This window comes from Hesperophylax consimilis, chromosome 23, assembly GCF_061612785.1.
Source record: "Hesperophylax consimilis isolate HC1 chromosome 23, BYU_Hcon_1.0, whole genome shotgun sequence".
Classification (NCBI taxonomy): Eukaryota; Metazoa; Arthropoda; class Insecta; order Trichoptera; family Limnephilidae; genus Hesperophylax; species Hesperophylax consimilis.
The window spans coordinates 10,776,688-10,801,717 of record NC_142858.1 but is presented as its reverse complement, the minus strand read 5'-3'; the positions used below and the strand labels follow the sequence as shown (position 1 = coordinate 10,801,717).

The window sequence follows — 25,030 nt, the reverse complement described above, 5'->3', positions numbered from 1 at the left end:
CCCTGGGCGGCGGTACCCATTCCCGCCTACCAAATTGAGAAATATTTTATACCAAGAGCAATCGGGATTCAGATCTAATAATTCTTGTGAAACAGCGTTAAATGTAATCGTTGAAGAATGGAAAGAAGGAATGAATAGTAATAAATTTATCTTACAATATTCTTGTATTTTCAAAGGGCATTCGAAACTATAGATCGAGAAATATTGATAAGAAAGCTTAAAGAAATTGGTTTCTCAACTGTAGCCATTAAATTAATAAGAGAGTATTTGAAAGACCGAATGCAGGTAACAAAAATTAATAATACATTTTCAAAACCAGTGGAAAATAAATTAGGAGTACCACAGGATCAGTCATTGGACCTCTATTGTTCATACTCTATAATAATGACATGGTGAAAATATTTTCAAAATGCAAAGTACGACTATTTGCCGATGATACACATACACTCGTATATATAATTGGAGATAACTTTGAAGAACTAATACAAATTTTAAATAATGCACTAGGTAATGTATCAAGATAGCTAAAAATAAATTAAATACAAATAAAAGTAATTGGATTTAAGAAGACATCCAGTGAAAGCAAAATTAAAATTGATGGTGTATTTATTGAAAATGTATACGATATAAAATACCCAAAAGAAAATTGGAAAAAATATATATCTATTTTGGGAAGAATTCGCCAAAAACTTTCCGGAAAAACTACTGCTCGACCATCCTTTTCCTGTGTAACGATCGAGAACAAAATAAATTCTCTAAAATAGGGCAATGAGAACAATACATAGACGAAATAGATATTCAGAGTAAATAAAATATTAAAAGAATTAAATTGGCTAACGGTGACACAGGTACTGAACTTGAACATGATGATATTTGTACATGAAATCGTAAACAACCTGTTACCCAAATATTTCTCAAATAAAATTGTATACGACAAGGACATACACAAACATAAAACAAGGACGTGCAATGAAATCAGACTACCAAAAAAGGACAAGGCGAATACTCGTACTCAGAATAGTATAATAGCATAAAGGGATGAAGTCATTGGAAGAAATACTATAATGCGCTGCCAGAAAACTTAAAGTCTGCACCAATTGGAAGGTTCAAGAGGTTGTGTAGAGCCACATCAAGCAGGAGAAAATATACCATATATGCATGTAACAATTAATTAGTAATTTGTAACCTTAAATGTACAAATTACTAAAATAAAATTAATAAATAATTTCTATAAGGTCCTCCTTTATAATGTAGGGCTATTGTGCGGTTTTCACATTGTGAAAACTTAATTGAAACATTTAAAAATTTAAAAAGGTAGAATAGCTTATAACACATAGGATATTTTTATAATAAGAGGCCGATTTGATTAAGGTTCCTGGCCTGGGTAGAGGTGGTTTTGGTTAAATGTGTCAACTCAACGCCACCCGTTGAACCCACCGCCCCCAGCGCCGCAATCAGAAGACCAATTCGCTACTTTTTGCAGCCAAACTTTTCTAGGTCTGAGTTGTTACCACGATCTACAAAACGTTGAAGCGGTGCGCTTTTCTGTAGATTGGGTTTTGTAGCTTTATTGTTAAAGCATAAAGTTGCACTATATTTGCCATAATTGTACGAGATTAGACAATAAAGTAATTTACTCGTAAATTTGGACTATTTACTTATGTACGTACATTATAAATACCATAAGAGTTTTCGCGGGTTTTTAGTAGAACAGCAGTCGTCAGCAATGCACCGCTCAGATGTTTAAAAAAATGCGTTCTCTGTTTGAAAATGATTTTTATAACGAAAAAATGGCCCATTAACGTTGGCATTTGACATTTGTCACATGAGAACGGGTCGTTCCTATGAATCGTTCTTGATTTCAACAGCTCGGCTGTGGAAAGGTTTTTATTTATTTTATTTATTTAAGGAACATGAAGAGTCTTAATATTAATATAATATACAGAAGAGGATGAAAAATAGTCCAATTATAAGTGTTCCCAGATAGGTTGATTTAATAATATGAAACTACATTATAAATGTGAACTAAAATTTAAAAAGCAGAAATATTAAATTATATAATTTAACTGTTTACAACAATATATTATGTGTTTATAACTCTGCCGGATAGAGTGGGAAACGGGTTTTGTGGTTGTGGGGGGGGGTAGGGAGGAGACGATTGGGGGATGTTGCCGCACATGTGAATTGAAAATAACTGATAAAATACATAAGGTACAATCAATTTAATCATCATGAATGTGATGCAATGAACTTCTGTAACGATAGTAACTAATGTGTAACAGTGAATATGTCTGCATTTATTTACAACAGTTCTAGATCCTATTCATAAATTCATTTTGATTGGAGTTGGTGTTGCATTTGTCAATATGGAAAAGGGTTTTCTGTCCGCTATATCGAAGCGGTGCGTGGAAATTTATTTTATTAACCTATTCCGGGCAGTCAAATTTTAAGTTAATAATTTTCTACAGGATCATCTAATTATCGACCAGCCTCCTGTTGAGTAGCTTCGTGGTTCGAAAATGTTTCTCGATTTCGTCGTAAGAATACGTTGAATGATTAATGACGACGATTAGAGATTTGTAGCATCAGAGTGACCTGCAAAGAATTCTTTAACCGAATTCTATAATACAGGGAATAATTAGTCCTAGGCTATATTTTCGAACATCTGAATAATGAAAACCTTAGAAATAAGTCTATAGTTATCTGCTTTACACTTATTCCAGATTTATGAATGGGTTGATGTGTGCTCTTTTCTTTGAGCGATATATTGAACAATGTTGACAGCGGAAGTAACATTGAGAAACACCTAAGTTTTAAACAGCATATTCAAGATATTAAAGATAAAATCACCCTCTTAATTAGCGTATTTAGCCGGATATCATATTTGTTACTAAATAAAATTAAAAAGGTCTATATTATAGGCTCGTAAATTCACATTTAAACTACCTGATTGAAATCTGGGGAAATGCATATGAAACATATATACCTAAATGAACTACAGGTAACACAAAACAAATCAAAAAGCTGTTTCACTTTAAACCTAGAAGATTCACAAAAAAATTATATATGGAAACAAAACATTAAGAAAATTATATTAATATAATTTGACCGGTCGGTGGCCGAGTTGACATCGCGTTTGGGTCCCACACAGGCGTAGTGTGTTCTATTCCTCGGCTGGCTAAGTCCTCCATCACAACACAAGCAACATTTTCAGCTTACTGTGGTGGTAGTAGGAGATTTTCAAATATTGTCAGGTTAGTCGTATCCTGGGAATGTTTGACTTTCTTTTGAAAAAAAAAATGTACATGTCTCTATATGGTTTATCTGTTTTCACTGTTGATTGAAGCCTTTCATCACAAGGGCTATTAGAGTTCTGCTGGCTGCATTTAGGATTTCTTCGATATGCTTTTTACAATTTAGTCAGGTCAAGGGTTATTCGGAGATATTTAATGCTTTTTTGCCAAGGGATGTTTTCAACGAATAAATGGATGTTGGTTTAGCGCGTCTACGTGAGAAAACACAGGCAGCGCTTTTGGAGGGGTTGATTCTAATTCGCAATGGTTTGAAGAAAGTCTCTAGTTCTGTACGGGAAAGGAACGAAGCAACTGCAAATTGCGCGAAACGCCGCTCGTTCCTTTCCCGTAATTTGTGGCTCGGTTCGCAAATATATGCGTACCATTAAGGTATCCATAGATTTTTATGTACCTTGGGAATAGCTCCATTATAGATATAATATTTGAAGTGGGCAGTGGACTATATAATATTTACTAAACTATAACTAATAGTTTCGAAAGCAGATAAAATATTTCTAGCAGTTTTTTTTTATTAAACTTGTCGAATTCTGATGCACTCTTAGTACGCAAAAATATATAAATTGCACTTAGTTTCAACTTAATTTCTAGAAGAAAGGTTAGAAAATACCCATAAATTATTAAAATAACCCAAACCAAACCCTTAAAACCTATTTTGTGCTGTTTACTTAAATCCCCTACTTAAATAGTTGTCTCCATTAGATATTTAAGTTTAAATCAAGTGTTGTTTTTTTAAAGGGTCTTTGCGTGTGGCAGAATTTCGACAAGTTTATCTTTGTTTTTTTTTTTAATATAAATTAATTAATTAACTAATGCCTACATATTTAATAATTTATTGTATAAATATATTTGATTGGTCAAATGGATGGATTCCAGGAATGCGCCGTTCAAGGTCACGTCCGAGCGCGACATCCCCACGTCCCTGGGTCCGACGTCCCCGCGGCACCAGCTCGTTCTGCAGCAATCCATCCACCGCAACCCCGCGCTGGACCAGGCCATGAGCATCTATATCTACGCCATGATCGCCGGCATCATGGCCGCCGCCACTGTCACCGTCGCCGCCTTCGCTTTTGGCTGGTACACGTAAGTTCTACGAAGTGAATACTGACTACTGAGATTAAATTAACTAACTAACCGCGTAAAGCACAACTCTTTATTTGCGTATTCCTATTGCTGTATTATCATTCATCTAGAGCAAGGCTGCCCAACCTTTTTAACAGTTGGGCCAAATTGACGATTTTGAATCACTGGCGGGCCACTGAATACCTGACGGTTCCTATTTCCATGGGGGGGGGGGGGTTGTTAGAGAATTTCTATTCCTCACAAAAAAAAATCAAAATGAGTGCTCCCCACCAAATATTTGAAATCCATGGGGGGGGGGGGTTGTTACGGAACTTCGCTGAGAAAAAATTCCGCGCACCCAAAAACATCATATGTGATTCCCCACAACAATTTTTCTCGAATTCCATGGGGGGGGGATGGCTACAAGATTCCATTTCGGACGCAAAAGATGCTATATCAAAACCGGTGTATTTTTGTTTAAAAAGTAAGTTCAACAGGTTAGATTTTTTCGTCGCTGATTCTCGGTCTGAGTAGACCAAATAGCGATAAATCGCCTTCGTTGGCAACACTGGTGACCGCGCGCAAGCGGCATTGTTTGTTTTACAGCAGGCCCGCGACACTTTTTCAAATTGGCGGATTGGCGGGTTTTTTGAAAATGGTTCACGCGGGCCACTTATAATTCGTTCGCGGGCCACATTATGGCCCGCGGGCCTGGGGTTGGGCAGCCTTGATCTAGAGCAATGATACTTAACCTTTTTCTTCTGCGGGCCACATTCATATGTTTGTAAAGCTACGCGGGCCGCAACACTATACTGGTCAGTGTTGCCTATGGATCTTGGCCTAATGTCGCAAACATTAAGTAGCCTAATGTAGCCGAATTTCAGTTGCAGTAATTCTGCCAACATATTCCCCACAAATATTCTACGTGAGCTTGATTCCCCCTTCTATTATTCGAAATCCATGGGAGGGGGGGGGGTAGTTAGAGAATTTCTGTAAAACATAATTCCCCACAAAAAGAATTCAAAATGAGTGCTCCCCACAAAATATTTGAAATCCATGGGGAGGGTTGTTACAGAACTTCTCTGAAAAAAAAATCCACCCAGCCAAAAACATCGTATGTAATTCCCCACAACAATTTTTCGATATCCATGGGGGGGGGGTAGCTACGGAATTCCATTTCAATTTTAGATTTTTTCGATTTTTAGATTTTTTCGCTGGCAACACTGATACTGGTATGACAAAAAATATCATGAAACCCACCACCCCCGTTTTCTTGGCAATACTGTGAATGTGACGCATTTAACTTTGGAGCTGTCAAAAATGTATGTGTTGCCACGTGCGAAATTATTTGCGCGCATATTTATTTTGTCTGTCATATCTTTGTTTTTTGGAGATAGATGTAGCGTATTCAGTAGCAACACTCTTATACCAGATCTGATGTTGACACGACAACGACTATCCTCTTCGGTTTCAATGTCTGTACGTCAAAGTCGCAATTAATCCCAAATTAACGTGATATAGAATGCCAGATTTTGTAAAACATGTTCCTGATATTAAATGTATTGAGGGCCGCACAAAATAGCATGGCGGGCCGCATGCGGCCCGCGGGCCGCAGGTTGAGTATGTCTGATCTAGAGGTAGGGGCTTTTGATTATACTAAATCAACGACGGTAATGTTGAAACCCGAAAAACTCTGGCTTGGAACACAATCCTAGCTTCATTAATCTCGATTTAAAATGGATTAAATAATTTTTAATAATGCAACATATTTATCAGCTTCTTTAGTGCTGCAGTATTTAGATGTTGCGGGGAATTCGGTAGAACTGTGTACAACTACCTTTTCCCAGTCAATATGACAACACTTCGCTGGAGAAGTCGTCCTTTCGGCTGATGTGATTTTTTTGGTGACTGTTGTTTTGTGTGCTCGTCGTTTTTGAGGTGGATGATTTTCGCAACATGAGTTCGGTTTCTTCTGGGTTCCCCCTCACACCACGTGTCTACAAGGAGTCTTTTTATATCATTAAATTTACCCCTCTAGAGCCAAGGCGAGCCCTCCTAAGAGTTCAATAGGAAAACCCACTCTAAATTAATGTTTATGTGTGGTGAACACTAGCTTTCATTGCTCTATGACCAAATGCAGACTCTGTGTAGTTTTCAACTTTGGGTATGACTATTGTGGTTCCATGCTAACTCACACAGTGACTATTCAACACACTTTTAAAAAGTGATATAAAGTCATTAAAAACGATGAAAAAAATTTTTTTTTCAACTTAACCTAACCTAACCTACTTAACCCAGTTAATAAAGTTTTTGTTTCATCACTTTCCATGACTTTATATAACTTTTTAAAGATGTGATGAATTATCATTTTGATGATTTATCCGGTCACCGAATATTGTGCATTGATTATTTTACCAAATTCACCGAAGAATATTATTTGGCTCCTCATTATTAATTTGTTAAAAATATTCGTTTTTCCTAGTGTGGGCACAGCTTTTCAGCCCTTATGGACTGCACACCTCTGGTGGTAAACCCATCTAGTGTTTTGTTTTTCCTAGTGTGGGCACAGCTTTTCAGCCCTTATGGACTGCTCCGATCTTGTGGTGAACCCAGCTCGTGTTTTATTTTTCCTAGTGTGGGCACAGCTTTTCAGCCCTTATGGACTGCACACCTGTGGTGGTAAACCCATCTAGTGTTTTGTTTTTCCTAGTGTGGGCACAGCTTTTCAGCCCTTATGGACTGCACCCCTCTGGTGGTAAACCCATCTAGTGTTTTGTTTTTCCTAGTGTGGGCACAGCTTTTCAGCCCTTATGGACTGCACACCTCTGGTGGTAAACCCATCTAGTGTTTTGTTTTTCCTAGTGTGGGCACAGCTTTTCAGCCCTTATGGACTGCACCCCTCTGGTGGTAAACCCATCTAGTGTTTTGTTTTTCCTAGTGTGGGCACAGCTTTTCAGCCCTTATGGACTGCACACCTCTGGTGGTAAACCCATCTAGTGTTTTGTTTTTCCTAGTGTGGGCACAGCTTTTCAGCCCTTATGGACTGCACACCTCTGGTGGTAAACCCATCTAGTGTTTTGTTTTTCCTAGTGTGGGCACAGCTTTTCAGCCCTTATGGACTGCTCCGATCTTGTGGTGAACCCAGCTCGTGTTTTGTTTTTCTTAGGGTGGGCACAGCTTTTCAGCCCTTATGGACTGCACCCATCTGGTGGTGAATCCAGCTCGTGTTTTTTTTTTTTGAATTTCTAGACTAATCATATGTTTGAACACGGCAGCATGCAGAAAAAAATGAAGGCCGCAGCTGATGCAGAGTATCCTGCCTATGGAGTGACGGGACCCAACCCTCAAGGAAGTCCATCCGGAGACCGGCGCCTCGCTCACTCTGCCCAGCTTTATCACTACCAGCATCAGAAACAGCAGATAATCGCCATGGAAAAGTAATGCACATGACCATTTTAATATTAAGATATTTTTTCCTATTCACCAAGCAAAACTTGGGTTATTAAGGGAGTTAGTCTGTTTCTCGCTGTGAATATCGAACCTGATTTATCCTACTGCTAGTCGAGTGTCCTACCCACCAGGTTGTCAACCACTTTATCCAAAGTCGCCATTACCGAAGTGTGCTGTGACGAAATGCTTCTCAGGATGTAATAATGTTCTAAAAGAATAATAATAATAATCTTTACAGCCTGTGAGTCGACTATGCCGCATTGCATAAACTATAAAAATGCCTACCAATTGGTGGTAGCCAAATATATACATATATATTGGTAATAATGCCAATTCTTCCAATTGCTGAGATACTGGAGCTCTACAAAAATGTTTCTGAAGAGACAAGTGCACTCGTTCATAGCTGTAGCTCAAGGAAAGCCTGTGACGTAGACCACTGCAATCCAATAATGATCTCAATTTAATTGGTGCTTTAATGTCGTCATACTTGTTGGATACATATTTGTTTACATATTTTTTGTTGTTGTCACTTATATTTTGTATTGTTCTCAAATAATAATTACATTTGACCAGACTAAATGGTTTATTTGTGTATTGTAGCCGAACTGGAGTAACCGAACGTAATGGATCCGTTTCTGATGCAGAATCGGAAGATGAGAATGAAGAAGGAGACTACACTGTCTACGAATGTCCTGGGTTTGCTACCGTAAGTATAAGAATAACTTTTTATAATAAAACTTCTGTTAACTTCTACTTATTCTTCCATTATAAATAAGAAAGATTGGGTGTCACCGGATGGTACTCTGGAAGATAAGTCAATCCTGTATGTACATAATATGTATATCTTTGTTAGTTTGTAATATTTTTTTCCACAATAGATATTTAAGTTATTATAAGACACACAAAAAATGTGTATTTTTTAAAAATTCATTTGTTTGTACAGCATTATACAATTTATTTTTGTTGACAGCTAGTTTACTTTTTAAAACTCAATTTTATTTTCTAGTTTTCTTTTGTGGACGTTATTATTAAACATATAAAAAAAAAAGAGTTTTTTTTTAAAAACTAATTACTTCACCCAAAATTGATTGCAATCTATATAGTTTCTTGGATAAATATATCAATTTTTATTTTTAATAAATTCGAGTAGAATCTTACAATCACTTATAAAGAGAGCAGCCCAGCAATATGCATTAAGAAAATAAATGTAATATTGGTAGTTCTTAGTCGAAGTATGATACGGTTAAATATGATCGAAGAGAATAGGTTTGGATTAGTTTAGTGGTTATAGCAAAGCCTCGGCAAGGTTGAGGTCCTAATTTCGATTCTTAGATACAACCAAATCTTTTTCTCATATTTCTGTTTCACATTTTTCGTTTGTGAGTTGTTAATATTTTCTTTAATGATTCAGTAATAATATACAGAAGAACTTGTTTATAAATAAACTTTTTTTGTAAATTGAATAACATTATTGAATACATAAAATAAAAACTTCAAATTACACAACATGTTTAATAAATATATTACGGGAGTCACCAAATTCCGTATTTCTCTCTACCAACACTATCCAGCTAAATCCATATATTAGTGTTCCAGTAACTAAATATGTGAACTAGCTTGCCTACACTTCAGGTACCTTTTTATTCTGTAATTGGACTTCAAATACAGCATCCATGACAGAGTTATGTTAATTTTCAGACTGGTGAGCTGGAGGTGAAGAATCCGCTTTTCCTAGATGAGCCCACCCCGGCAACTCCGGCCGCTAAAGTCGACAAGTAAAGAAATCGTCCGCTCAACAGTAAATTTCTTTACTCCACCCAAAAACACCGAAATGGTGACGACATGGCTACAACTTCGAGCATTTAGCTGTCAATTTGTCAGCACCACAGAACAAGATACCACGAAAATGAACATAACTATGCATTGAAACATTCCTTTTCTTTTTTTGTTTGTGTTTTGTTTATAAAGCTATTGTTCGTTGAAGAAATTATGATACTTTGTAATAAAAACATGATGAATTCCTATAATGAAATTGTAAAATTAATAATGATTGCATAACTTCAAGAACGTAAGACATATATTATAAGAAACAGCATGTTAGCGTTATAGTATCTGAAGAATTATTTCCGTTACATAAATTATCTATGCTATTTATCAACCTGTTAATTAAGTAGCATATAAAACAAATCAGAAAGGGAAAAGCGTGAGGAGTGGAGACCTGCTGGTGATGGGTCGAGCCTATTCGGAGTGATGACTGCGTCGTCAAGTCACACTGTAGACAGAGAGGCTTTGGGCCGGGGCCAGGCAATTATATGACAATTATATATTTGTCACTCAATTAAACATAAAGTCTGTAAATTAAGACTTTGTAAAAATATAAGGTAAATACATAATGAAGAAAGCTAAATCCGATAAATGTCACAGCAGAATTAAACCTTACTTTTAACCAGTGGCGACTCGTAACTTTTGGGGTACTAGAGTGCTAATATTACAAAAAATGGTATTATTGATGTCACTGTAGACGAAAACGTCTTTTTTCGAAAATTCTGTTTTATTGTATGACGATCTTCAGGAAATCCGTGCGGCGCACAGCCAAACTGAAATTTCCTTAAAATCTTCATTCAAAAAATCGAATTTTCGAGAAAAAAAAAATCGTTTTGGACTAAACAACATCAATAATGTCGAATTTTTCATTTCTATCGCACTCAAAAGTCACGAGCCGCCATTGCTTTTAACTAGTAAAAAACATTGCAAAGTTAATATAATGTAGAATCACGCCCGATCAGACATTATAACTATTAAGTTTCTTTATATATTTTATTATATTAATTTATTTTAAGTTAAGTTTTCCGATGCAAGCGAATTAGGATTACACATTATAATCTTACATTTAGTCATATTTTAAAAGTGTTGAACACAATAGATTATAAGTAAATTCACTTCAGCGATGCTTTAGATGTCTTTAATTAAGAAATTAAATATTTAACCATACTATTTGCAATGTCTCGGCGGAATCACTTCTTTCCATTAGTCGATGAAATGATTTAGCATAGTAAAACTACCGTCTACTTAATATTATGGAAGAAACTCAAATTGTTTCAAACTAAGTCAAATGTATGAATGGTATGGTATTTATAACTAAGAAAACTAATTACACAACCAATTGACTACTCTTAAGGAATGCGCATCTAAAATGTATGTACATATTTCAATTTGTACAAATTATACTGCAAAAATGATATATATACATATTTTATTTCCTTCATTCCAAATTCAAACCACTGCCCTGATTTTGTATTTCCCAAAATATTATCTACTTCTCCCAACATTTAAGACCATAAGTCATTAAAATCGCAGAGTCCTTATCCATATTGGAAAAAATATTTCATTTCCTGTGTGAAGAAAAATAAAGACATCTAAATATGTCATACAACAGAACGCACAACATTCAGTAATCATCACTGGGAATCACCTAAAGTATCTATTTTTAATAAAATATTAATGTACCTATTACCCTTCTCTCTATTTGGCTTTTTTGTCCAAAACCACTTTAAGTATACGGTAACCTATACTAATTTCTTACATAATTTGTAACAATGTATTTTAAGAGGGTAACCAAAGATCAAAAATGGAGTAGTTAGATAAATTTATATAAAATGAGAAAATATTTTTATATATTTATTATATTGAATAGATCACCAAAATGAATTGGGTCGTAGTGAAAACACCTTTGGTTCAGACATCAATAAATTCTCCAATGTGCTGAGATATTTTGGTTAACATGAAATTGACTAATTTTGCGTAAGCGTAGATTCCTAAATATATATATTTATGTTCCAAATGCAGGGAATATTATGAAACTGCATTTGCATACGGTATCGATAATGGGGTTTGCCTAAGATTGTGGTGAGATATAAGTGGTTAAACGACCAAAGAAGCAAGGATTATTTAAAAATAATATTTTCTCATATATTTATAATTATGTCAAACTTAGATGTACAATAATTTATACTCCGGCCACTGAAAGTTTATGTGCGCTGAAATAAGGAACTACTGTTTATTTAATATCCACTAAAAGAGAAACAGTTTCTTTCAAAATAATGTAGTTCCTAATTTCACCGTTGTTGGTGGAATATATATTATATCATACATAATAAGTAATGTAATACTATTCTTGTGGAATTCAATTTTTCTCTTGTCTCATGATAAATATAATAATAATAATTCAGTAATCCTTTTGACCTCCAAAACCAACTTATCGCACTCGTGCTTTTGCCGTATCTTTGTGCTAGAGGCAAGAGGATATTTCATTATAACTGTAAAGTAGGTACTTAATACGCTGTAGTAAAAATATAACATGTTATTAAAGTAGTGAAAGTAGTAACTATGTGTTTTACTCATTCCCATACTCCCCGCACTAAATGTTAACCTTTTAAAAGCATTCTTTTTCATTTAGTAATGTAATCAATAAAATTTGTCAGTTTTCTTACAGTACTTGAACCTAGCATTCCGCTTCGTATTGTAGAGATAGAAATGTATTTACTAGAAATAATAAAAGCGACAGTTGATTGGTTTGTCCAGTAGTTAAGCGGCCTGGCAGAAATTGGGTTTTGCCTACACACGGTAGGTTTCACCAGTAGGTTTATGTGAAAGAATTCAAAACTAAAAAGTCTAAAAACGGTTAAAAAACAAGTATTTTGGCACATCTACTCAACGATTTTTGGTCTGCGGAAGAAGGAACTTGAGTGAAAAATATTATGGTTCAAAAATTATTTATTCATATAGATCAACTATCACTGATTCTGAATATATCAGTTAATATATATAATTAATAAATCGTCAGAGATTTAAATGTCCTGTAATTAGTTGGCAGGTTCTGGCAGAACTTACACCGCTACCTCACGGGTCGGTCGACCGCGTTCATTATGAATAAGGACAACTTTGTGCAAAGTTAGGCTGCATAGACTCGCACAGAGACCCCCATTGCAGTATACAAATTATTTCAAAAGAATTAATGTTTTTATAATAAAATATTTAATTTGAGATTTATTGATTTCGTACCGACCCGAGTGGGATTGAACGTACTGAATTGATAAAACGAGGTATTAATGACGTTGCTCGTACCTCGCCAGACTTCGATCATTTTGGTGGGCTTTGAAAAGAAGAAAAAGTTTGAAAATAATTATAACTATGAAATCAATATTTATAAAACATAAAAATAAAATAGAGGAATTCATTTAATTCATACTTTTACTATTCAAAAACTCAAACCGCTCTTTCTAAATAAATACCCAAAGATGACCCATAGCTTATCGGTGACTCAGGTAAGTGATTTAAACTTTTATTCACTGACCGTAAAACTGTAAGGATGGGTTGTTTAACAAAATTTGAACAATTCAACAAATTTCTTGTTCTGTTATTTCAGCGTTTTTGGCCAGTTGTCTCCCACAACTGAAATAACAAATAAAACTTGAATAGAACCTTTACAGAACTTGAAAATTAACTTTTAAATTCGATGAATTATTCAAATTCCGAGAAAAAACCATTTTTTTTATTTTTTATTGAATATACAAACACATTACAATAATTTACAAATGTAGATATTTCGAGGCTGATTGCGAAAAAATTAGAAATTTTTAACAAAAAATTGCCCAACTCAATTGAGAAATTATTTCTCGTGTTTGAGTTGGGGAGTGTTGTGAGACATTATGGTTTATATGTTGTAAAATTTCACTAGTTGATGTAGCTAAAAATTAACAAATAGCTATAAAACTAGATGATAAATTTGATAACACTATATAATTAAGAAAATAAGAAATTTAATTACAAACTAAAAAATAAAAAAATATAACTTAAATAATATAATAGTTATTAAACTTAGAAAAAATAAGATATAAAAATAAAAATGTACTTATTAGGTACGAAATAATAGTAGGTAGGTACAGTACTGGTAGTAAATTGTTCAAAGACCGAGCTGGCAATCTTGTATGAAATGGGTACTTAATAAAATGCAACAACAATAAACGCATATTAGCACATATTAGGAAGCGGATAATATAACTTTAGAGGATATGTATTTTTTTTTTAAATATTAAATTTTGTTTATTTATATATTTTTTTTTTTTTATTAATCATTAATCAATTTTCCTAAATTCATAACGTGAATTTAATAAAATTTAATCAATAAAAAAAAATTACAAATGAGTTCATATAAACAATTATTTGAAAAATGTATCCAATGAAATTAAAACTTGTGATTACCGTTGGGTTTATCTAAAAGTTGTTTGATTTGTGATTTGAAAGTTTTGTAATTTTTTTCAGTTTTAATTTTATCCGGAAGGGCATTAAACAATTTTATACCATGATAAGTATAATGGTGTTGACCAGCACTAGTTTTACATTTAGGAATTTCTAAGTTACCACGTGATCTAGATCGGTTACTTATTTTTGTAGAAATTGTTGAATTGAAATGGTCTTTATGAATTTGTAATAGTGCATTCTTTCGAATGAATTCTTTAAAAATTTTGTTTAAGCTAAGAACCCTAAACGAGTCAAACAGCTCCGTGGTTGGAAATATCGATTGTTTTCTTAGGATGACTTTCAAAATTAACCTCTGAACCTTTTCTACAGGTGAAAGTTTAGTTTTGAAAGTCCCTCCCCAACCGATTATACCATATTGTAATATGGATTGGGCAAGAGAAAAATATATAATTTTAATCATATTATATGAAAGGATGTTTCTCAATCTAATGAGTAAATAAGTTTTCTTACTCTGGTTGCCGTATTTTGGACTTGTTCGTTCCATTTTAAGTGTCTATCTACTATGATACCCAGATACTTTATACTATTTTTGCATGTTATTGGTAAACAATTTACATTCCCGCATTATTTTTTATTTTCACATTGTGATGAATGGATTTTAATGGTAATATTGTTATCAAATTTTTTTTCCTGCAAAGAGAATGGGATGAAATATGTTTTCTCCGTATTTAGTGAGAGACAATTTAGGTCGAACCATGTTTTGACTATGTTTATATTGATATTGGCTATCCTCATTGTTTCCTCCCATGATTTTCCTTTTGTGATAACTACAGTGTCGTATGGGTAAGATATGATATCTCCAACAATGGGAAGAGTGAAAATTTGATTTACATATATAATAAAAAGGATTGGACCGATGACAGTTCCTTGCGGTATGCCAAAAGATGAGGTTTTGGGTTCACTAAGGGTATTATTGATTTTGACATATTGGAATCTCTCTTTTAGGTAACTTTGGAACCATGATAGTACTATTCCGTCCAATCCAATTTGTTTTAGTTTCTCAGTGAGTTTTGAGTATGATATGCTATCAAATGCTTTGCGGAGATCAATGAAGATTCCAAGACACTTTTCTCCATTATCTAATTTTTGCATTATTGTTGATGTCAATTTAGCAATCGCATCCTGTGTGCTGAGATTGTCCCTAAATCCGAACTGGTTTGGGCTCATTATCTTCTTATCTTTTATGTAGTTGTTGAGTTGTTTTTTAACAATTTTTTCATAGATTTTTGCTATATTTGATGTGAGTGCTATGGGACGGTAGTTAGAAGTGTTTTTTTCGTCACCAGTTTTAAAAACAGGGGTCACAATAGTCTTCTTATAGTTGTTCGGGAATATATGCCCTTCTTCAGACTAACATTTATTATATGAGCAATTGGTTTGCTGATTATCTCACGTACAGTTTTTAATGTTTTTACAGTTATGTTGTCGTAGCCAGGGCTCGCTGATCCTCGTAGACTTATTATAGCGTTTTCAACTTCTTTATCAGTTACTGAAGCAAATGTGTGGAAACCTTCTTCAAAAGTTGGGTTTAGCTCTGGTTGTTGAGTTTGTTTTTTGTCTAGGATAATATTACTAGCAAGATTAGCGCCGACATTAACAAAATAATCGTTAAAGATATCACCACAAAGTTTTGGGTTTTTTTCTGTGTCAGTATTGATTCCTTGATGAGTAACTTCTTTTGGAAATTTTTGTTTTGTGCTTTTGTTGGTTATTGTTTTGATAATTTTCCAGAACTCTTTGCTGTCTTGACCAGCATTTTTTAATTTATCACGAAAATACTTTTCTTTAGTCAGTCTAATTAAAAGCGTAAGTTTTTTTCTATATTTCTTGAAGAAAGTAGCCATTTTTTCGTCGTTAGGGAATTTTTTAGACTGTTGATAGTATTTTTCCTAATTTCTGATTGAAATCACTAATCCATGGGTTATCCATGGTTTTATTAATCAGCGTTTAGATTTTGTTTTAGAAATAAGTATTTGTGTAGAAAGGTTTATGTGATTTAGGAAAACAGTTTCGAAATTCTCTGCACAAGTATTTGGATTTTCCGATTCAATTATTGATGTCCAGGTTTCCATTTTAAGGTTTGTTTCTAAAGTTTTCATATTTAAATATTTTTTTCTTGTTTTTTTTTGTCAGTTTTGTTGGGGTTGGTACTTTTTTTGTCTATGTTGTTAACGAATATACAGGTGTAGTGGTCAGTTATTCTGGTTTTCCATAATATGGACATGTTTTTTTCAGTGTTATTTGAGTTGCACCATATGTGATCGATACAGGAATGGATTTGTCCGCTGATATTTCGTGTTGCATTATTTATATATGATTTATAGTTTAGCGAAGTCATTACATTTATATAATCATCTTTCGTTTTGTTTTGTACCCAGTGTCCGATATTAATGTTAATGTCACCAACAATAATATTAAAGGTAGTTTTTTGACTCGGTAATAATTTTTCGATTTCTATAATGAAATTTGTGGGATTCGATCCGTGCGTCCGGTAGATGGCAATAATATGGTACATAATGTCGTTCACTTTTACACTCAGTTGTAAACAGTTTGCTAATTGCATTTTAATTTCTGTGACAGTGACATTGTTATATTTATTTAGAATGAACACTGCTATACCACTGGTTTTATTAATATAGGTAGTTGACGAAAAGTATGTGTAATTTGGAATACTGTACAGTGTGTCAGCGTTATTTATATTTAAGTGCGCTTCTGTTAAAACAATGAGGTCCGGTAATGTTTCAAGAAGGTTTAGTGTTACTACAAACTCATCTAGGTTTTTTTTTAAACTTCGGATGTTTTGATGCAGAACAATGAAAGCACTTGGGACTTTTTTTAGCAGATCTCTACAATGTTGTGAATCTTCGCAAATGTGCTGTGAAACATCTGTTAATTTGTCAATTTCCTCGCCTAGAAAATCATCCATCACTTATTCATAATCGATTCTCTGTTGAGCTATGATAACCATTCGTTTTTGGTAAGTACATTTTCGCTATTCGCACTGTGTTCAGTATTGTTTTTTGTTCCGAATAAATTGTTGTTTTTGTCGCAGTTGTAGCATTTGACTATATCTTTGGTTTTTTCGCATTCACTAAATTTGTGGTTTTTTGCACAGTGTATGCATCTAGGCTTATTCATTTTGTTCAGGCATTTTAGTGATGTATGTCCGAAACCAAGGCAGTGGTAACATTGCATTAAGGGATTGCAATCTTCTATGTGCGCTCGGACAAAACCAATATTGACCCTTTGTTTATCAAGTAATATCTTTCGGATTTGGCCTGTTGTTTCTATTATTACATTGCGCAGTTGGTCACTTTACTTGTTTTTTAATATTTTAGTTACTTTAATTGAATACATACATACATCTACTTATTTTGTTTAGGACGGGTTGTTTCACAGAGTTTGAACAATTCATCAAATTTCAAAGTTGTTTTTCAAGTTCTGTAAAGTTTTTATTCATGTTCTATTATTACATCATTATTGGCCAGTTGCTTCACAAAACCGAAATAATAACAGAACTTGGATAGAACCTTCCATGTGAGTTCCCCTACATGAAATCAATGGCTCTCGGAGGCGGACCCTATTTCTGGATCACTAGTGCATTATTTTACTGCATTGTGTAGTAGCTGAGCGGACGGAGATCCACTTGTGGCCGGCCACGTCACACTGGAATGATGAGTTGCATAAAGACAACCAGTGCTAGTGAAATACGAAAATATTAATGGGTAATGTTTAAATTTAAGTAACTTTAAGGCTTAGGTATAAAATACATACATTTGTTTAGTTATTATTTGAGTGATATTATATTGTGTGGATGTATGGAAGCATTTATTCCCCTTATCCCCTCTACTTTTTTAGGGCACAACCTCCCCTGCCTCATTGCACGTACCGCCACTGCATCTGCTCTGTTTTGTGCAAAAGTTCTAGAACAACTACTTTATATGGTGACCGGATAACTCATTAAAATGACAATTCAACGCACCTATAAAAAGTGTTATAAAGTTATGAAAAGTGATAAAACAAAAACTAGGTTAAATAGGTTACATATGTAACCTATTTCACCCAGTTTTTGTTTCATTAATTTTAATGACTTTATATCACCTTTCTATCAACCAAGATGTGTTGAATTGTCATTTTGAGGAGTTATCATGGAACCATAGCCAGTTGGTTTCAATACAGAAATGATTATGTATTTACTGTATTGAATATGAATAATATTCGCATGTAGGTATTATATTGTAACTGGTGATGCATTTTTTTTTCAATAGAGTTGGAAGTTGAAGGAATAAAGTTATTATTTTCAATGACTAGTTATTTAGTTTCTCAACTCTCTTTTAATTTTTTTTTTATATATATTGATTCTCTAGAGCATTAATTCAACAAAATCAAAACAAAATTTCAAGAATGGAGAAAAAGCAGACATGTTTTTAATATTAATTTATTTTTTAATCTTCTATCTTTTCTACACTTCCTTTCAATTTCTTTTCTTTTTTATATATTTTTGATTCTCTGGCGCATTAATTTCACCAAATCATAAGTAAGATTTCACGGAATGGTTGAAAAGCTTACATGTTTCTATTTTTTTAATATTTATATATACATATACTTTTTTTCTTTTTTGCATATTTTTTAATTACCTATTTTTAGTTTTTTTTGCTTATTTTTATTCTCTATTTTCTTTCAATCTCCTTTCTTTCTTTTATCTATTTTTGATTCTCTAGCTTATTAATTTCATCTAAATAAAAAGTAAAATTTCAATTTGATAAACTCACATGTCAATAATTTTTTACTATATTGCTATTTTTGAATTATCATTTTTGAATATTCTTTTAGTCTATTCTCTACGTTTATATTATTTAAAATATATAGTTAGCAACTTCTTGTATCAACCAAGAAAAGTTTTCAAATTATTTATAAAGTAAAAGTCAATACACTAGACAAAACAAGAATCGCATTTATTAAATCTGCCTATTTCTGACTGTCCTAAAACAGGTTAATGTCCTAGTTGGACAGCCAAAGATCACTGTAATATGTAATGTTTTTTAAAAATTAATAAATAAAATTTCGTTGCAGCACTAGTTCACACTCGTATTATTCTAGTCTTGTCATGGCCCGAAACTATTATTTGATTCACTTGATTGTTGCCATGTCTTACTTGGGCATCCCCAAATTCTACCAATTTCATTTTGTGTCATATTCCTTTCATTCCTTTATTCAGTCATCTACTAGAATGAAAATATTGATATGAAGATGAATGTATATAGTTCATTTAAAGAAAGTGATTAAAACGAGATAATAAAGCGTTTTTTTTTTAAATAATATTTATTTCTTTATAAAAGTTTTATTATTTAAACTATTTATATAAGAGACTAAAACATAATTAAGTAAATTTTAAAAAAATATATGTAAATAAAGATATATAATGATTAATTTATTTATGAATAAATACAATTTTTACAAGTTAGTCCTTATGTTTGGTTTGTTTTCATTTTTTAAAGATAATTTGTCCTGCATCTTGTTAACAAAATACAAAATAAAAAGATCATTTTCAGAATAATGCTTACAATAATATGTTGACCCAATGTGATTTCAGCCTCTGTGTCGGTCAATTCGCCTTGCTTTCATCTCTTCGGCTAGCAGTATTTTCCCAAAAATAATCCAAATTTCATGACAATGTTATGACAATATTCTTGAGATGGATTCAATAAAATATCAGGGAATCGTTTCTGAAATTTAAAAAGAAAAATAAAAATTAACATATTTTACAGTACTTAAATTGATGTCAATTCCAATTATCGATTTGTAAAAATTTATGTTTTAAATGAATCTTCTGCAAATTGTCCGGTTCAAGGTTTCTAGGATATACAAGGTTCACCGTACAGCACTTTTCAAGAAAAAAAATGCATTGGGCTCGTGACGTAGTCCTGAAACTAGAGATGGTTGGTACCCGAAATAGGTTTCTAACTGTGGATCTAGTAACCGGTTCTTTATCCACTCACTTTTGGAACAGATTCTTCAAAAAGAAAACTGACTATGGTTATTCTGAGAAAAATTGAATGTTGGGAATTTTGTAATATTTTCATTATTTAAATAAATACTCCACAAAGAACCGGTTCCAAAAATAACAGGTTCCTCGGGAGAAATAATGTCTACGGTTCCAGTGACAGCAAGGGAACCAGTTCCATGAAACTGAGAAATTTCCCTAGATCTAGGGGAGAGAAAAAAATTTTAAAAGAAAAAGCTCAATATCCAGGAAAATTCTAAAATGCGGAATATGTAAAGTCAAAATTCTGGGAAATTATAAATATTCTGGAGAAGTTATTACTTAAAAGTTTTTACTCACTTCATTCATAGCATTTGGAAAAGCTTGTGATTGCAGACAGAATCCACCATGCCGTTTGTATCTGGCCCCATTCTTTCCCTTTATTGCTGGTGAAATCTCTGTTTGACCAACTCCCTAAGAATGGTATAATTATTAAATCAGTTATATTTTCATCATTAAGTTTAGAACATAACAACAGTTTTCACCACAATGCTAAGATGATTTCAATAATATAATAAGACAAACAACGTTTAATTGACGGCCTCATTGGCCGAGGGGTAAGGTTCTCGACTAGCAAGCCAGAGGTTGCGGATTCAAATCCAAGCATGCGCAAGTAAATTTTATTTGATTAATTTGTGTTATTTCACAATTTATTCATTTAAAAAAAAAAAAGTAGTATATATCCAGCATGTTCCAGAGTGGAAGAAACTCTCAGTATCGCCCTGGTGTAAGACGAACATTCAGAAATGAAACGTTGCTTGAAATGGCTTTGGCCGTGTTTGGTGACCAGATCTGAATAGCCAGGCATTTCCCCTCCTTCCTCTTCCCATCTCCTTCCCCTCCCCACTACCTCAAAAGTACGATTCCGAGTTCAGCGGAAGACTGCAAAAGACCTCAGAATTGTACCTCTGATATTTTGGAATTCATAATATCTACATTCCTGATTAATTTGAAGACAGCATAGATTATTTTATCTTTCTGCCTGTATTATATGTTATTGTATTATATGCTGTTGTACTTTCCGTCAAAATAAATAAATTATTGTTTTACTAAGAAGTTAAGTTTGTATCCATTATTTATGTTATTTGTTTACATTAGTCGTTTATATAATATTATAAATATATATATTATAAAAAATAAAACTCTTCTAAAACGAAATATGATGTTAATAGTTACCTCACGAATACAATCAGAATCTGGTAGAAGATTAGCCGTGTTGAACTGCAAACCGGGTTGGTCACTGTATACTTCTAACACCCTTCCAGACTTAGGGTGAAGAACTCTATGAATCATTAAGAAACAACTGCATAGTATAATAAATTTATATTTAGGTATAACTTCGTTATCAAAACTCATTGTTGCAAATGTGCGGTCACACAGTGGTCACCTTCGTGGTCGCCCGTATTGTGTAGTTTCCATTCGATTAAGAGTTTATCATTGGTCACCGAGGATGACTGGTCGCCGGATTTTTTTGGCCAGCGGCAAACCGCTGGTCTTGACGACCAAGTGCGTAAGCATCTGGAGATCGTAGCCGGCAACTATCGCCTAGTGCGCAAGAGCCCTACACACCTTCCCCAAAGCTGACATGGGTCCCGAAGAAAACCATGGGACTCCTGGATAGGGTTAATATTTTACTATTAACAACTACTAGTGTAAATGGCTAAATAATGTAATGTTATTTTGATAACTGCATATTAAATAGTTATTACCGTGATGTGAAAGTGAGTCCTTGTTCAGAGCCCTTGGTGATGCAAAAATTGGAATCATATGCATTCCCAGGAATCTTAGCCAGGACGTCTGAGAGCAGCTTCGGTATTCTGAAGTCGTACAAGGTTCCTCCAACTGGCATTATTTCACCTGTGGGCCACCATTTTTATAAATACACTAGTTGTACCCCTCCACACTTTGCTGTGGCTCAGTCTGTTTGTGCAGGTAGAGAAACAATAACACAAGTTGCTTTTACGTCCAACAGATGACACTGTTTTTTAAAAAAAGCTTGTTTTTACCTGTCACAGGTCACATCTATATAAAATAACACAGGTCACATCTATATAAAATATCACAGGTCACATCTATATTCGAATACAACATTGTGTCATAATTTCAAAGCAATCGGAGAAGAATTTTCAGAGAACTAAGATTTTGAACAAAAGAACATTTACATTTTTATTTATATAGATGAGATGTATTGGTACTAAATATTACTTTTAAACAATTTAGTATAGTCCTATGTCCAATGTCCCATTGTATATATATATACATGGGCACCGGCAGAGGGGGGGCAGGGGGGGCAGCCACCCTCCCTAGACAAATTGGTGATAAAACAAAATAAATTAACTAGGAAAAAGGCATTTACAACTGGCGCCAAAATCAAAAAATCTTTTAATTTGAATGTAACGCAATGCATTGTCTCAGTCATAGTTGACCTTCGCCTAGGTCTCAGAGGCTATGGCCTAGGGCTCCTCCAATTTTGGGCTAGGGGCCCCGGCTAGGATCCGATTTTTATTTTATTTTTTAACATTAACTCCAATGTGGCTTGAGTAATGATGAAGAACTTAGTTAGCAGTGGTCAGAACTCACAACGCCTGAGTGGGAAGCCGACGCATTTGTCTACTCGGCTACTAACCGGTTAAGCTGATATGTTTTAAGGGTTTCCGTTTTAAAGAATACTAAATTATTCCATGATACCATAGATACCATGGAAAAGAATTCATCTGCAACGCTATTCCGTGTCTTTGTAAGTGTTGTAATTAATTTTCCACTCCCTCTGCTCTTGTCACTTACTTCAGTTGGGGATGCCATAGTTCTACAGGCTCCGAAATTATTGAGGAATAGAAACTAATGTGTGGTATTCGCAATTCTATTAGAAGTATATTTTTTATACATATCTATGTAGGTAAACTACGAAGAAAAAAAAGTTCCAAATTCAAAGAGATGGATTGAGAGAGATCAGAGATAGTTTGAGACAAGATTATTTTTATTATGTAATTGCATTTTTTCTCCAAAGTCTAGTCTAATGGCTTAGGAATGTCAAAAAAACAATCTAGGAAAAAAATAGTTGTTTCAAAGTACATGGTTTCTACCTGTTGTTATGTTTTCATCAGTTACCGGGGTATACTTGTCTGCGTTGATAGTAAAAATGTGGTTGTACATGGCGCTTGGGCCAGCATGCTTTAAGAAAAGAAAACAGTACATTACAAGTCAGAATCAAACCAAAAGAGAAATTCCATGTTGTGCATGCATTAAAACTTACATGACCTGCCAGATTGAAATATATGCTATTTGAAATGTTAACTGGAGTCGGTTTCGTTGTAGTGGATCGAATTTTAATTTTAACAGTGTTGTCTGCTGTGACCTCATAAGTTATCTGAGTCAACAAACTTCCCGGGTAACCCTCTTCTCCATCGGGAGATAAATAACTAAGGGTCACCTTCTTGCCATCGACACTCCAATCCCAAATAACTTTATCGAACCCATGATTACCACCATTACTATGGTGGCCAGATCCACTATTCTGACTCAGCTTGATAATTTCACTTTCGACTGAATAGCAACTGTCTTGAATAACATTTACCACACGGCCAATCGTTGAGCCAAAGTAATGTTTGGCGTTATTAACGTAATGGTCAATCTTCTCGAATCCTAACACGACATCAACAACGTCCCCGTGCCTATCTGGGACTTGTACGCAAGTGATGGTGGCTCCATACGTGATCAATTGCAAGGTCATTTTATTTTTGGTAATCCAGGTGAATCTCTTAGTGGGGATTATCTCGGTTAGAGAAGCATGACTAAAACTAAAAGAATCTTCTATCAGCTGCACATCGTCTGGTGGAGGCGGGGGGGTGATAACTTCCACAACTTCAGACACTGATTCTTCACCTTCTTCCCCACTTTCATCTCCCAAATCAATATTTTCACTCATTTTAAATTTGTCTGACTTTTATAAATAATTATATACCTATGCTTGAATTTATGATATATTTATTTTTACGGGAATTTTAATATTTTTACATTTTATGGTGATTAAAAAAATTATGACATTTTAAATAATAAATGAATGGTGTTGTCATAGCAATACACCAGTCTAAAAAATCTTTGCATCTTTTAAACTTGAGTGCAGTTAGTACAATGACTAAAGAAAATAACTATCATTCCTTACTCAATGAGTTAGTACTACCATATTCCATCCACTATTAATTTATAGGTTATTTGTTACCAGTATCAACGGAAAATTTAAACTGATACCTACTGTTTTATAGCTCTGATTTTTGCTCCAGACTTTTTCATATTTTTATTTTTTATTTTTATTAGGTACAATATTTTTTACAATTCAAGTTTTCCAGTAATGTAGGCCACACTGGGTGGCTTGCCCGTGCTGAGGCCTTCATTCGTAATGTAGGCCTCACTGGGTGGCTTGCCCGTGCTGAGGCCTTCATTCGTTTGTATTTTTATTTCTTCCTTCATTGTATTCGCATTGTTCCAGTAGTTGATATATTGAAAAACTACCAAATTTAAAATTCATCCAGTTGGTAAATTCATACATGGTAATCCAACGAAAGCCAATTTTCATTTTACGTAATTGAAAAATAGAATGCAGTATTTTCCATTTTCCCAAATGCAAATAGTTTGTTTTTATAGTAATTAAGGTGTTGACATTAATATTATTAATATCAAGTAAATTATAACAAAATAAAAATTATTTGTTATGACAGATGACAGTTGACAGGTTGGCCACCTTCGAGGAAGAATAGTACCTATTCCTTATGAAATTATGTTTTTTAGTACTGGTATCACTCTGCGAGGTTTGGCATGGACCTAAAAAGCAACGTCGAGAATAATT

At 33.8% G+C, this 25,030-nt stretch overlaps 2 protein-coding genes across 3 annotated transcripts in view; one reads left to right on the top strand and one right to left on the bottom strand.

Annotated features, from left to right (window-relative positions):
• LOC149412320 (neural proliferation differentiation and control protein 1) overlaps positions 1-12,195 on the top strand; it is a 97,325-nt gene extending 85,130 nt beyond the window's left edge. The window contains exons 4-7 of one of the 2 annotated variants that reach the window (XM_089645810.1): positions 4,188-4,388; positions 7,649-7,810; positions 8,424-8,529; positions 9,522-12,195. In XM_089645810.1, coding sequence (XP_089501936.1) covers positions 4,188-4,388; positions 7,649-7,810; positions 8,424-8,529; positions 9,522-9,602 — 550 coding nt within the window. In that variant the 3' untranslated portion in view covers positions 9,603-12,195. Of the gene's footprint in view, positions 1-4,187; positions 4,395-7,648; positions 7,811-8,423; positions 8,530-9,521 lie in introns of both variants that reach the window. The other variant, XM_089645809.1, reaches the window with a different exon arrangement.
• Positions 12,196-19,614: 7,419 nt separating this feature from the next.
• LOC149412319 (galactose mutarotase-like) lies at positions 19,615-24,112 on the bottom strand. The gene is made up of 6 exons (XM_089645701.1): positions 23,441-24,112; positions 23,271-23,358; positions 21,897-22,044; positions 21,364-21,469; positions 20,488-20,601; positions 19,615-19,870 (listed from the first exon to the last, which is right to left on the bottom strand). The coding sequence occupies exons 1-6, from the start codon at positions 24,110-24,112 to the stop codon at positions 19,778-19,780; spliced, it is 1,221 nt and encodes a 406-aa protein (XP_089501827.1). The 3' UTR covers positions 19,615-19,777.
• Positions 24,113-25,030: the final 918 nt, after the last annotated feature.

Bases quoted from the DNA above. Each gene is read 5' to 3' on its own strand.
- LOC149412319 (XM_089645701.1), bottom strand. From the start codon at position 24,112: ATGAGTGAAAATATTGATTTGGGAGATGAAAGTGGGGAAGAAGGTGAA. The intron at 23,359-23,440 runs GTAAGTTTTAAT...CTTTTCTTAAAG, and splicing joins ATTTCAATCTGGCAGGTCAT to CATGCTGGCCCAAGCGCCAT. The intron at 19,871-20,487 runs GTGAGTAAAAAC...TTTAAATTTCAG, and splicing joins TTCCAAATGCTATGAATGAA to AAACGATTCCCTGATATTTT.